We start from the raw sequence: 14,901 nt of genomic DNA on the forward strand, positions 1-14,901 counted from the left end.
CAAACGATACAAACCACAGGGAATCCATTTGGCAACGCACGAAAGCAGAAAAAGTGCGAATGAAGAGCCATTGCTGTCTTCTCAAAATTGGGTTCTACTAATACAGTTAAGGAAAAGTGTTGCGGCAAGTTATATAATATTTTCTCAAGGTATATTGGCTTTATTTTTCTTCTAGCTTTCCCCAGGCCTCCTCATCCAGCGTCACTTCACGGCAGCCATGTTTGTTCTCGGGTTTGGATTTTGACCTCCGTGCCATCATTCTCTTTTAGATTATTACATTCATTTTACAGCTTTTAGTTTCAATGTTAAGGATATCGAAGAAAGCTTCATTAACATCATCATTAGTACGATGCTTTAGCACCACAACGCATTTATTAAGAAGGCAACGTCTAGTAATACTTGGTACTGGATGGGGTAGTTACAGCGTACTCAAGCACATTAATAAGAAGCTATTTGACGTCGTAGTTGTAAGCCCAAGAAACCATTTCCTATTTACGCCATTATTATGCAGTACAACTGTCGGAACTCTTGAGTTTCGAAGCATCATTGAACCAGTTAGAAACACTGGGTTCAGAGATGAGCACGATTTCCAACTCGCTGAAGCAACTGCTCTTTTTCCAAAAGAACGAAAAGTTGTCTGTAAAAGTACCCTGAATAACGAAGTTGTCGAATTTAATTACGACAAACTGGTTATAGGTGTGGGGGCAGTGAGTAACACGTTTGGGGTTCCAGGTGTCTACGATCATGCCTTTTTCCTCAAAGAGATTGCAGATGCAAGGAAGATTAGAAATCAAATTCTTAAGAACTTCGAGCTCGCAGTGCAGCCTGGGATATCAGAGGAGGACAAAAGGCGGCTGTTGCATTTCGTGATAGTAGGGGGAGGCCCTACAGGAGTAGAATTTGGAGCAGAGCTATATGATTTTGTAAGACAAGATGTAAATCGCCTATATTCCCATGAGAAGGTAAATGTGAGGGTAACTTTGATAGAAGCTCAGCATATATTACCGTCGTTTGATGAGAAGCTAAGGACATATGCAGAGAAAAAAATGAAACAACGCGAGCAGTTCAAGTTACTTCAAAGTAGTGTAACAGAAGTTCATCAGGATGGTGTAACCCTTAAAGGTGGAGATAAAATCCGTTGTGGTCTGGTTGTGTGGTCTACAGGGCTTGCACCGAGGTCATTCACAGGTAAAGTATAATATGTATGACTCAAGTGTGGGTTCAGGATGTTTGAGAAGGAAAGGGGGGGGGGAAGGGTCAAGATAATGGGTATAACAATAGAAACAGTTTATAAATTATTTACTCCTTTCCATCATGAGTTCAGTTCCCCTACAGGTATGCGGGTCATGTACAATGATATAATTATATTTAATAGATAATCCAAAATTATAAAAAATCTCCTTACCTATGAATAGAGCCCAGGCACGTGTGTTCAACAGATATATATCAGCGGACTATTGGAAATAATGTGTTCTGATTGGCCAAGCTATTTATAGTCTATTTTCTATAGTCTGTTATGGTAAAGACAATACTGGGGCACACCAGAATAAGTGTGCTAAGCCCCCAGTGAGAATACAGAGGTTGGCAATTTGCTCACAGTTGTTCCAAGATCATCCTTAGCTTTATAACTTTTGGACTGAAAGTTGGGTCCTGGTCATATGCCGCACTACAGTCAGTAGTATGTGTTTTCTGTTAGGCAGCATTTTTACATGTCCCTACATTTAGTCACCAGCAAATTGTCGGGGGTAACCTGACAAAACAACCTGTGACAGCCTTCTGATTCAAGTAATTGTTTAATTTATAATGACAACCCTCCTTCAATCCTTAGCTATCCCTCTCTCATCTGGGGCTAGCCTCATTGGGAGTACGAGTCCGTTCACTCTGCCCCTCATGTAGTTTACGTGTATCCACTCTCTTTGGATTCCATTTTTTTTATTTATGTAATCTGCATGGAAGTCACTAATAAATAAATAAATAATCTGGTGTACACCAGCAGTAAAGCTGTTATGTTGTTTATTTGGTATTCATTCTTTTAGCCTAAATCATTTCTCAATTTTTTATGATTTTCTTTACAGCATCTCTTGACTTACCTAAAAACAAGGCCCAACAGCTGCTAGTTGATGAGTGTCTTCAAATCAAAGGTGTTGAAGATTCATCATTATTTAGTGTTGGTGACTGCTCCTTCGTGGAACCTAATCCATACCCTTGTACAGCCCAGGTTGCAGAAAAACAGGGTCTTTACCTTGCCAAGTCTCTAGCTCTTTATGCCGAAGGGAAAAACTCTGAGGTAAAGCCTTTCTCCTGGAGTAACCTTGGCATGCTTGCTTACCTAGGTGGGTATCAGGGCTTGGCAGATTTTCCAACAAACAAGCTCCAGGGGTTTAAATCATGGCTCCTTTGGAGATCGGTTTATCTTACCAAACTTGGGAGTTGGAGAGCAAGATTCCAAGTTCCTTTTGACTGGACTAGAACTTTCATCTTTGGAAGGGATGTTTCTCAGTTTTAGCTTGGTATTTTAGCACTGTATACGTTCTGCACCGACTATTAATTTGAAAAAATAAGACTGCATAATTTTCATGTAAATATTGTAAACGATGTAATATTATCTATGAGCCTTTCAAAATTAAAAACAAACCACACCCTATGTCTATTGTTTAAGGTTGGGTTTGAATTTCGATGGAAAACCTGTCTCGGGTTTTAAATTTAGCATTGATACTAACAGGGGAGAGCGGGGCTGAATTCAAAACCCGGGACAGGTTTTCCATCAAAATTCAAACCCTCCATCAAACATTAAAAATAGGGCTGGGTTGTTTTTTAAACCAGTTAAAACACACGTGCTCGGATTTGCATTGAAATTCAATGCAAACCCTCGCCCAAGCGTTTTAACCTTTATATAATGATAATGTCATAATGTATAATTATACGATAAATCTAATCAAGATTATAAAGATAAATTTAATTAATGATAAAATTTAATTAAGGACATATACGTCAATATTTCTCAAAATTATCTGGGATGGGAGGCTAACATGAAAATGCAGAAAAGATTATTCTAGCATCTTGATACAAGCTTAAAACCATACAGCCAAGTAAATAATCTCTTTCAGATCCTTTTTTCTGAGGGGGGGGTGTATGACTTATTCTCGTCTTGTATAATATATATCATCCGTTCCAACTACACAATCCCAGACTGGGGACAATCATCTTACACGACCACTGTTTAAATTAAATAAATTTCAGTTTATTTTACAGCTAGAATTTTTTAACTTTATTTCGAAAATTGAAACCACAAACACATATCAATACGTTTTTTTTCCTTAACTTATACGCTAACAATTTCCAAACTCAAAGGCTATGACTTTAGTGTGATACTCCTTGGACTTGATGAGATCCTTTTTCGATAGACGACTAAACAGAGTAAACTTTGGAATCGTTACAAAAGCGGATGGAAAGCGGATTTCCACAGGCATCATCGTTAGGACTCTTTCTTTGGAAATTTTTTCAAAACGACCTATCTACATATATAAGAAATGCAAATTTAACCATGTATGAAGACGACCATCAGCTATACACTACAGGGAAGGAGGTATCTACTCTAAAAAAAATTCTAGCAAAGGAAAGCAGAAAATGCACTGTACTGGTGCATGTATAACAACTATCGAAAAATTTTGGCCAACCCTGAAAAGCTCCAACTACTTATGGTCAAATCATTAGACTAAGGCGTACGGGGAAGGAAAGAAACAACTCTCTGCCAGCACAGGAAGCCCAGTATAGGAAAAAGAAAAGAGCAAAGAGGCGCCTGTGGAGGAAGCTAGAGCACGCATACCTAGAGATAGATGGACAAAGAATCAAGACAACCGAGAAAATTAAACTTTTTGGAGTGCACATCGTAACTTATAGCCCCTGGCTAAACGAGGCGAACTGATGTTTCCAGAAACTTTTACCGCGCGCATGTTTCCCCGAAGTTTAGCTACGAATTCGGAGTCAGAAGGCATTAGACGACATGTTTAAGCCCTTTTGATTGACGTCCAAAAAACATCATATTGAATCTCAGCGCAAATTCTGTTTGGAATAAAAAGTGCATTTATGCTCCGATGCCACTTTCATTCATTTTCTTCATGTCAAGATGTGCAAAAGTACGTTTAGAAAACACCAGAGAAAAAAATAATCAGCCAACCACAATCACCAACATTGTTAACTAGTTACGGTAAAATCCTTATTAATCCCCTGGGCCTTTTCATTGCAGGATACAGTGTCATCCAGGTGATATAAGCACGCAATTCTTTTTTTTTTTTTTTTTTTTTCAGTCACAGCAAAATGCTTCTTTTTTTTTTTCAGTCACGGCAAACATTTCCAAGTATTTTCTATTATCTCTAGTCAAAACGAAACATTCTTCAACAACAACGACGAAAATGTGCATTTTCTATAAGATATTTGGTGAATCATTGAAGAGTTTAATTTATTTTCTGTATTTTCGAATAAAAGCTGTCGTTAATTGGACCAAAAAATTTGGGGCTAGGAATATTGAGCTACGAACAAAATGATTGCTTTGCTTGGGCTGAGAGAAAGCAAACCACCTCGATGTTGTAGCTGGAAACACCAACAGATAGGATGTTACAAAAATATACTTTCGTATATATACTTTTTTTTTCTTTTTTGTTTTGTTTTTCTTTTCTTTCTACTGATAATTCATGCATTAGCAACAGAATTTCGTGCCAAGTTTCAAGGGTGCAAAGCCTATAGCACAACATCACCATGAGTACAACTGAATAAGTCTTTGAAGTTCAATTAAAGGAATAATTATTAAAGGAAGGATGTCTTTATTTATTTATAATTAGTTTGTTAGTTGTGTTTTGAGTCGCATCGTGGTAATAAGAATAAATGTGGAATAAATCAATATTTATTTAGTACGAAATTTGCAAAATTACATATGCTAAACTACAAGAATACAGAAAATTGGTACAATCCACATGCATCCCAAACAAGGTTCCTGTGTATGGTTTATAGTATAAGGGGGTTTTGTTTAGGTGCCGGGTTTCAAAAAAACTCACCAAACGGCACCAAATCGCGCTGAAACCTCGCAAGAAGTTTGAACGAGGTACAAGCAACGACTGTATCAAGTTTTAAAGCAAATTGTTCAGTGAAACATATCTTTGCAGTATCCGCTTCATGATAACTCCCGTCCGTACGTTCCCTTATTCAACCATATCACACAGGAACCTTGCTTGGGCTGCCTGTGTACATGCCAGCTGTAATAGCCAAACTAGCTAAACGAGGCAAATTTTAATATTACATTAACATATTCTTTTGTCAATAGAAATAATAATAGATAAGAAAGAAAAGCTGAGGGAAAAAAGATAAGTACCAACAAAATACTATTCTTATAGTATTGCGACGTGAGACATGGCGTTCAATGCTGTTCTATTCGCAGTTTTCTTCACCTTAGCGTATAAAGGCTATCAGAATAACGCACAAGTCAACAGGAAAGGCAATATTGTCTTTGGTAATTATCAAAAAATGCAAGTTGGCAAAATCTTTGAAAAGAATGGAACTTCCTTAAGTAATTTCACGACCCAAGACGAAAGTGATTGTTTGCTTGAATGTGTGAAACAAGAGCGATGTCTCTCCATCAACTTGTACTTTAATGGACCAAGTCAGATACAATGTGAGCTTCTGAATTGGGGAGGAACGGCTTTTCACAGATATCTGAAACCAAGAGCAAACTCTTACAGCATGAGGTTATTGGTAAGTTTGAACTCTCATTAATGGCTAACAAACGTTTCGAAGGAGCAAAGGGAGCAAGGAGCAAGGAGATAAGATAAAGTTATACTTATTGTGTTGCCTTCTGAGCAAAGCTTTATATCTGCAGACATACATTTGACAAACGTTCCACAGACATTTTAGTTACCGGCTTCTAGTCTGCCGAAGATAAAGTACACCAAACCCTAAAACGTTGACACATTTGGGATTTATATAAATATCAATATGGAGGACAATGATTTAAATAATTTCTTAACAAAAATTCTTGTAACGATGTAACCATTGTTTTCGAGTTCACCGAAAACATTGTATTTAACTTTTATTAAAACGTTTTTTAAATTGAAAATCACCCCACAATTTACCCGATACATCGATATATCGTTATTCATATTATTTACAGAATTTTTGCAAAGCGCTGTATATAATTTGGGCTTATTAGGAAAACGATGTTCTTCGTTTTGATATTAAAAGTTTCACTTTGAAATGTCTTACACTTTTATTGCAAAAGCTTTTGTCAAAAATAAACAATGAATAAGTATATATAATAGGACTCTATGCTGTCCAATTAAGAAATAATTGGACGAGGAAAATTCCGAGGCAGTCAGAGGAATTTTTCGAGTCTAATTATTTCTTGATTGGGGAGCATGAAATCCCATTACCTATTAATTATATAGCTGCCTGATTAATCCCTTATCAACAAGACCTGTCCAATTAGTATAGGAAATCGCACGATCTTCTCGTACAATTTGGAAATTAATAGACACGAGTAATGTTTTGAAAGTTCTTATAATTGCACGAGCCTTTAGGCGAGTGCAATTAAAGAACTTTCAAAACATTACGAGTGTCTATTAATTCCAAATTGTACGAGAAGATCGTGAGATTTTTTGTTTATAGTTCACTCAACAAAATTTCAGTAAAAAATTCGAAGCGACGCCGTTCATCTTTGTCTATTTGGCGGCCGATTTTCAGTCCATCGCGCAACTGAAATGCATAAAAAAGATTAGTTCTTACGGCTTTAAAATTTTATTTATGTTTTTTAAGTACAAAATGATAGAAAATAATTGATTTGACATTGTTTTGGCCTTGTTGCCATAGCGACTTAATTCGGTACTCCTACGGAGTACAATTAACGCTATAATTGTACTCCTCTCGACCAATCAGAGTCAAGTAATTTTGTTGAGTGTACTATAAAGAAAATAATTGGACAGTTATCTATATGGGATTAATGAGAAGCTGTATAATTATAATAATAAGTGGCTTGCACGCGATATATTTTTGAGGTAAAGCCAACAATCGTTAGCTGAAATGTTCTGCATTTTTTGAAAGAATTATTATTAGTGACGAAAAAACGAAAGAGCATTTTTGCACACTGTACCCACAGAAAACACTCCTGCAATGGACTTTTAAGTAAAACGTTTTGTGCATGGCGTCATTTAAGGTACATTTTTAGTGAAGAAAAAAATATTGTTAGTTTTCTCTTACTGTTTAATAAACTCGCAGGAGTGTTTTATCAGGATTTAAAAGCACGAGGCGGAGTCGAGTGGTTTTAGACCCGATAAAACACGATCTGCGAGTTTATTAAACGGCTTAAAAAACTCATGATGTATGTTCTCATATTGTACAGAATTCTTTACGAAATGAACCAAGTTTGATAGAGAAAATCCAAGTCAAAGTTTATGTAAATGACTGAAGACGAATCTATATCAGATATATTAGTCATTTCAGATTGAAAGTGAAGTGCTGCAGATTGATTTGTCCTTTTCCTTCATATTGTGTTATGGGAGACTGAGTAAAATGTTTATATAACATTTGAAATTATAATTGGAATAAAACAAATTAAGTTTCTAATTTCAATTGATTCATCTCCCTCACGAGAGAAAACAGTAAATTGTGTTGCTTTACAACCCACAACTATTAATTTTTCTATTTTTCATGGGCTAAATATATCGATATTGTAAAATCATTGAAAAAATAGACCTATAGAGCCGTTGGATTGCTTCTTACTTGTAGACATTAATATTCAGTAAGTGTTTATTAGTTAAATGCAACAATCTTTGGATCATGCATTCGTAATCATCTCTTAATGTATTTGAGAGGTCCATACTACCACGCTGAACAGTAACAAAACGTATAACAATCTGTTGTCCTCAAAGACGTTTGGCTCAAAGACTCTGTACTGCTATCGAAAGCAAAAGGCGAAGAAACAGTATTAGGCAAAAAGTTTAGAGATATATGCTCTTGATCTGGGGTTGCATGGCTTTCAAAAGCATTCAGATACATCTTGTCACCTTCGATTAGTATGTTATCTATAGTAGAACGACTCCATTCATGAATAGGACAGAATTGCGCACATAAAAGTACCGAAAAACTCACAAATGAACATTGCCTCCCCCGAGAAATGTAAGTGAACTGTTCATGACCTTGATGAATAGCTCTACGAATATATAGAACCGGTTGGTTGGTTACTTTTCTCACATTTTTTATCTCGTATAGACTGCAGCTTGCTGGCCAAACCCTTGTAAGAACGGTGGAGAATGCATAGCAAATATCGGAGGACAGCCATACATGTGCAACTGCAGTAAGAACTTCACAGGAAAGAATTGTGAAAATGCAGGTGAGTATTGCATCGGTATCAACTATACTCATTTTACTGTGCAGACACACTAACTAAGCGTTGCATGACGACACTGATAGCTAGCATCTACGAGGAAGACTCATACTTACCTTGACCACTTGAAGGAAGTTAACCAATCAAGGTATAGGGCGAAGACAAAGCAATCAAACTTGATTCAAAATTAAACCAATCAGGAGCAAGCATTTAAAACTAGGGATGTATCTGAGAAAATTAAGCTTAGATGTAATCAACAACCAGTCAACAGCCGTGGGAATGAGTGATGAAAATTGTCCATTTCACAGTTGTCTCAAAGGGCTTTAGATCTGTGATCAGCGGAGTTACTTTATAGGCTGTATATTAAGGCGCTATTAGCAGACGTGCAGCTGATCCCAGTCACCCTATGTGAGCTCAGTTGGTTGGTTCTCTTTCTAACTCCGAGGGTTTTTCCGGTCCTCCAGTTTTTCCTCCCTCCTCTCAAACCAACCCTAACTAATTCAAACTGATTAGAGCTGTGCTCTAGGGTCATACATGGATTGTATAGCGTCTGCCAGAGGCGTCTTTACATGCTTTCAGTTCGATCCCATTTGAGCTGCACCACTTCTGTACTTGCGGTGGTGATAAGCCATAATGACAAGTTTTTTTAAAATCTATAGTGAATTATTAGTATATTAGTATTATGCCTCCAAATTGGGATAGGCTGTCGAACAGGGAACAATCCCCTATACTCTTGCACGAATTATTCAACAGATTATTTTATGTCCCCCATTTAGAGGTTTAAAGGGTTTGGAGACAGGGTCTACAGTTTTAAGTCCTTATCCGAGAATTCTAATTTTGCTCGATCAGTCTCTCCCGATAGGCTATACTTCTTTTTTTAATCCCAAGTGTATGCATAGTACAGCATAAAATTTCTGTTTAATTCACTATGTCTTTAGAAACAACTTTGATCAGCCCATAGGTTGTTTCAGCGATATAGATTTGTCTTTCTCTTTTTGTAGGTTGTGTCCTTTTCGACTTTGAAAATGGCATAGCTGACTGGACTCTTACAGGAACAGCCTTCAATAACCAACCAACGTACGGTGACAACAGCCTGGTTCGACGCGGCCCCTCCATGGCCTCAAACCTCAGAGGGGACTGGTGGATAGGTACAAGCGAAAACCGACCCAGTCCCTCTCATTCAGCTGGCTCTATTCAAGATGATCCACCTACAGGTACCATGACGTCACCCCCCTTTATCATCCGAGGTATGAAGATTAAGTTTCTGATTGGAGGAGGATCTGACATAAATGTTGAGCGTATCGAGCTCCTGATTGGTGGAAATGTCGTTGCGAAAGCCACTTCATTGACCACCTCTGCAACAAATAGTGAAACCATGAGACCAAGTTCTTTTGATGTTGCAAAATACCATGGCAACGTGGCTAAGATAAGGATTGTGGACGGGGGCAGTGGATCATGGGAACATATCAATGTTGATCATATTGAGGACAGTATTTGCTCTGAATGAAAAAAAAACAAGCAGCTCTAACTCTCATGCGAGTTATCTTTAGCAACCTAACGCGAGAGGACTGAAAATTTAGATTTTGGTTTCTTTATTCCCAGGCCCTTATCCTTCAAGCCTCAACAGAATATTTCTACTACAAAAACGCATTGTTACTACCTTGACTACCTTGACCACCTTGACTACCTTGACTACCTTGACTACCTTGACTACCTTGACTACCTTGACTACCTTGACTACCTTGACTACCTTGACTACCTTGACTACCTTGACTACCTTGACTACCTTGACTACCTTGACTACCTTGACTACCTTGACTACCTTCATTACTAATTTCTTTTCCACAAGTAATCAAATTCATCATTAGAACACTAGAATTTCTCACAATTTCAGATCACGACACTGTCATACAAACATTAAACAATTCATCGTGCTCGTGTGTATTTGGGCCAAAAATATGGAACTCCCTTCCTAGTGTCATCTAGTACTCGTAGTACTAATCAAAGTCAATAATTTCCTAATCTTTTGTATTTATCAACTTGCTTGAAAAAATCTTTAATTCAACTCTAATATTATGATGACAATATATTATATTATGTTTTTGTGATTTCGCTTAGTCGCCAATATGTAAAAAGTATGTTTTTATAGATTATTTCTATGGTGTTTTATTCTACACGTACTTTGCACATCTAATAGTCAAATACAAAAGAAAACAATGAAATTAGGGTCTACTAGTGGGTATTTGTCTAATATCTATTACACGGGTTTAATGACTTCACTCTGATAGACTTAATCCTTGTTTGGAATTCCCTTGAAAGAAATGTCGGCAAAACAAAACTTTCTTCTCAAACTTTGCATGGTCACTAATCATGTAATGGATATTTTAAAATTGCGATTAAAAGAAAGTGCCACCATTCTCATTAACATTTTATAGCGAAACCTATTCGTTAAGTTTCTTGGCCTTTTATTCTCGAATTTCACATCCCTATAATCCTTTGCGTCTTTTGGGGGTAACCAGAGGGTAAAAAACCCCTTATTTTGATATATAGCCTCACCATTAATATAAATAAAGCTTAGCAGTCTAGGCATCTAAGTATAGGGAAATAAACAATTAAATTATTCAAAAACGGATGTTTTTATTAATCATTTATGAGTTAGTTATTGTGAGCCGTATGTGGTAATAAGAATGAATACTATTCTCAGTAATTGCACTGAATCTTTATGATTCAAAGAGTTCAAATCAAAACGTACGACATGTCGTTCAATGCTGTTCTATTCGCAGTTTTCTTCATCTTAGCGTATAAAGGCTATCAAACTAACGCACAAGTCAACAGGAAAGGCAATTTTGTCTTTGGTAATTATCAAAAAATGCAAGTTGACAAAATCTTTGAAAAGAATGGAACTTCCTTAAGTAATTTCACGACCCAAGACGAAAGTGATTGTTTGCTTGAATGTGTGAAACAAGAGCAATGTCTCTCCATCAACTTGTTCTTTAATGGACCAAGTCAGATACAATGTGAGCTTCTGAATTGGGGAGGAACGGCTTTTCACAGATATCTGAAACCAAGAGCAAACTCTTACAGCATGAGGTTATTGGTAAGTTTGAACTCTCATTAATGGCTAACAAACGTTTCGAAGGGGCAAGTGTGGATGCAAAGTTAACTAAATAATGTCCCATTTAAGCGAAATATTCTATCAGTGTATATCTATCTATATCTATTTAGCAATTATTCGCCGAAGGCGAAGTGAATATCGGGGAATATTTACCGAGACGCGATTTAGTGGAAATGTAAACAGCACGCCTACCTATAGTCAACCGACGCAGGTGTTTACAATTGCAAATAATTTTCAGCTGTGACCGTCGTTCGTTCGTTCGTTACTTTTCTCACATTTTTTATCTCGTATAGACCGCAGCTTGCTGGCCAAACCCTTGTAAGAACGGTGGAGAATGCATAGCAAACATCGGAGGACAGCCATACATGTGTGAAGAATTACCCCTCGATGCTCGTATTGTCTATTTTATTACGATGACGATGCAGAAGTGATTCTACAAAATAATGATTACAAATACATGATATATAAATGGTAATTCGTGATTAACATGCTATAATAGTCCCATTGAATCATAAAGTACTTACAACAAAGAAGTAATCAGGTCCTAAATGCTTATAAATGATATAAAAGAACGGTAACAATATGAACGTGTGTTCCTCGTGAGTCAACGATTGTTCGAGAATATCAGATGACCTCATGTCACCGTTTCCGGTGGCCTGATGTTAATGTTATTATGAGTGTCAAGTGACCGTAGACTCTTCAATGTGCAACTGCAGTAAGAACTTCACAGGAAAGAATTGTGAAAAAGCAGGTGAGTATAGCACTCAGGGTATCAACTATACTCATTTTACTGTGCAGACACACTAACCGGGCCGGGACCACTTAAAGAAAGTTAACCAATCACGACATAGATTGCGGGGAAAAAGCGTTCAAACTCTAGTCAAACTGGAACGAACAATGAAAACTATAGATATCTGAGAAAATTCAACTTAGACTGTTATCAACAACCACGGGAATGTTGATTGTGATTGTCGAAGGTCAATTATATGATACACATTTTGCTATCTCCCTATAGAATCCTTGCATGGGACATCAAAGCAGCTCAAATTGGAGAACAAAGCCAAATAAATTCAGTAATTTTCTGAGAATTGAAAACCTATTGTTTTACCCTCCAAATTGAGCTTCATGCATTCCGACGTGCTGCAAGAGATCTATTGCGGGCTAAAATCTTTGTTATCTTAAATTTTGTTCAGGTGGTCACGGTTTATCGTGTCTGCACTGAGTAAAGTATACAATGAGCCATTTTATTAAACGTACCAAACAATGAAAAGTTATAATGTAGCAGAGTAACTATAAAACACAGCACATATTTACATTTGCGTAAATAGTTACATGTGTTGCCCTCTCGCAGCGAGTGTTGGGCTTAATTAAACTCGTAAAGATTAATGATTGACACACTATTTTTACAACCATGTGCTTCTGCTTTATTTTCTCTGCCTTCGACCCCAATCCCGCGAAGGATCCTGGGTGATGCCAACATTGAACCTGAGGGGGGAGGGGTGCAACTCATACGCTTCTCACATGCACCTGCCACTCAATGGAAGCACGCTAATCAATGGGAATAATGTTAGTTAGTCGCGTGCTGACTTAGAAAAGCTCTTATCAAGGTTGTTTCAGGATTCGATCTGTAGTTTGGTCGTGCCCTGCCTTAGATCATTTGTCTTTCTCTTTTTGTAGGGTGCGTCCTTTTCGACTTTGAAAATGGCATAGCTGACTGGACTCTTACAGGAACAGCCTTCAATAACCAACCAACGTACGGTGACAACAGCCTGGTTCGAAGCGCCATAGCCTCAAACCTCAGAGGCGAATGGTGGATAGGTACATTTGAAAACCGACCCAGTCCCTCTCATTCAGCTGGCTCTACTCAAAAAGATCCACCTACAGGTACCATGACGTCACCCCCCCTTTATCATCCGAGGTATGAAGATTAAGTTTCTGATTGGAGGAGGATCTGACATATCGAGCTCCTGATTGGTGGAAATGTCGTTGCGAAAGCCACTTCATTGACCACCTCTGCAACAAATAGTGAAACCATGAGACCAAGTTCTTTTGATGTTGCAAAATACCAGGGCAACGTGGCTAAGATAAGGATTGTGGACGGGGGCAGTGGATCATGGGAACATATCAATGTTGATCATATTGAGGACAGTATTTGCTCTGAATGAAAAAAAAAAACGATGCATGAGATTTTTTCATTTTAGTTTAGTATGTTTTATCTTTTTGTTAATTTTTTTGTGTATGTTTATGTATTTTAGTTGTTATCCTGCGGGTCAGAGGCTCTCTCGCTTCTCTGTCGGTATCGCACGCGACAAAGCAAAATGTACGACGAGGAACCATTGGAACGAGAGCTTTTTTTTTTTTTTTTTTTTTTTTTTGTACAACATTTTTTTGTTTAGGGATTCTCATTCGGTTCAGTAAATCTACTAAGAAGCATGTCTTTAAACTTTGGAAAAGAGAGATTTATATCGCTCTTTAACTGGTTTTTGCGCTGTGATAATAGACCATTTCACAGATCCCGTTACTCAACCTCAGCCTCGTCAGCGTGTAATATATTCTTTAGAAATTGTCTACAACCTGTGAAATTTTTAAGTGTTTCAATTGTTCGTTGATGTGTAAATTCCTTTCATTACTGCGGACTGTAGTCAAATTCTAAAGAATAATTACACGCTGACGAGGCTGAAGTTGAGTAACGGGATCCGTGAAATGGCCTATAATTGAGCCATGCAAGTCAGGTCTGGCAAAGCTTTCTGCAAGCGGGTCAGGAGTCAGGTTTCGACGACCGATCGGGTCTGATTGTGGCAAATCTGTTCCGATTTAAGATAAACAAGTTGGTTTAGTGATTGATCAGAGTTGCTCATAGGTTAAATAATTATTCTTTGAATGAAGAATGCATGCGTTGAAAACTCACGCCGGGACGAAGGCGAATGTTCGATCTGTAGAAAAACATTTTTGCATAGACCCTAAGTAATTGCAAAGTGAATACCTTCAAAGGAAGTAATTTTACGAACCGAAAAAAAAATTTGACCACCTGATGACGTCGAAAGGTCGATAAAATTGGAGTAAACCTCCCCACAAATTTCATAATTAAATCTTACTGCACTTACTATATTAAAATTATATTCCTTGCACACTTTTCTTTTTGTACACTTAATTAGCACCAATTGTCTTATTATTCTCATGAAGAAATACAAATTAGATTGGAAAAGACAATTCGCAATGCATCTTGATACAGTGGAAGTCAAATGACGTCATCATGCCTACGTCATATTCTTGGTTTGCACATGACGTCATAGCCGCCATCTTGATTGGATCAAAACAAAGAATAGTCAATTAATTCTTTTGTTTTATCAACCAACATGGCCGTCATGTCTTTAGTTATTTCACTCCATTGTGAATGATCCGCAACCAACAAGCTAAT

General features: G+C 37.4%; 4 protein-coding genes across 4 annotated transcripts; all 4 read left to right on the forward strand.

Annotated features, from left to right (window-relative positions):
* Positions 1-19: 19 nt before the first annotated feature.
* On the forward strand, positions 20-3,251 carry LOC116295185 (putative NADH dehydrogenase). Its single transcript, XM_031702937.2, has 2 exons — positions 20-1,188; positions 2,076-3,251. Exons 1-2 carry the CDS (start codon positions 303-305, stop codon positions 2,504-2,506), a joined length of 1,317 nt encoding a protein of 438 aa, XP_031558797.2. The 5' UTR covers positions 20-302; the 3' UTR covers positions 2,507-3,251.
* A 2,105-nt stretch (positions 3,252-5,356) lies between these two features.
* On the forward strand, positions 5,357-10,488 carry LOC148911666 (uncharacterized). Its single transcript, XM_089029227.1, has 3 exons — positions 5,357-5,745; positions 8,254-8,374; positions 9,370-10,488. Exons 1-3 carry the CDS (start codon positions 5,404-5,406, stop codon positions 9,873-9,875), a joined length of 969 nt encoding a protein of 322 aa, XP_088885353.1. The 5' UTR covers positions 5,357-5,403; the 3' UTR covers positions 9,876-10,488.
* A 635-nt stretch (positions 10,489-11,123) lies between these two features.
* On the forward strand, positions 11,124-11,914 carry LOC116295182 (uncharacterized). Its single transcript, XM_031702933.2, has 2 exons — positions 11,124-11,465; positions 11,777-11,914. The coding sequence occupies exons 1-2, from the start codon at positions 11,124-11,126 to the stop codon at positions 11,912-11,914; spliced, it is 480 nt and encodes a 159-aa protein (XP_031558793.2).
* A 259-nt stretch (positions 11,915-12,173) lies between these two features.
* On the forward strand, positions 12,174-13,820 carry LOC148911667 (uncharacterized). The gene is made up of 2 exons (XM_089029228.1): positions 12,174-12,234; positions 13,161-13,820. Exons 1-2 carry the CDS (start codon positions 12,186-12,188, stop codon positions 13,412-13,414), a joined length of 303 nt encoding a protein of 100 aa, XP_088885354.1. The 5' UTR covers positions 12,174-12,185; the 3' UTR covers positions 13,415-13,820.
* The last annotated feature ends 1,081 nt before the right edge of the window (positions 13,821-14,901 follow it).

The sequence above is a fragment of the Actinia tenebrosa genome, unplaced genomic scaffold (genome assembly GCF_029948245.1).
Source record: "Actinia tenebrosa isolate PJP-AT-01 unplaced genomic scaffold, QUT_ActTen_1.0 PGA_scaffold13__45_contigs__length_12533684, whole genome shotgun sequence".
NCBI lineage: Eukaryota > Metazoa > Cnidaria > Anthozoa > Actiniaria > Actiniidae > Actinia > Actinia tenebrosa.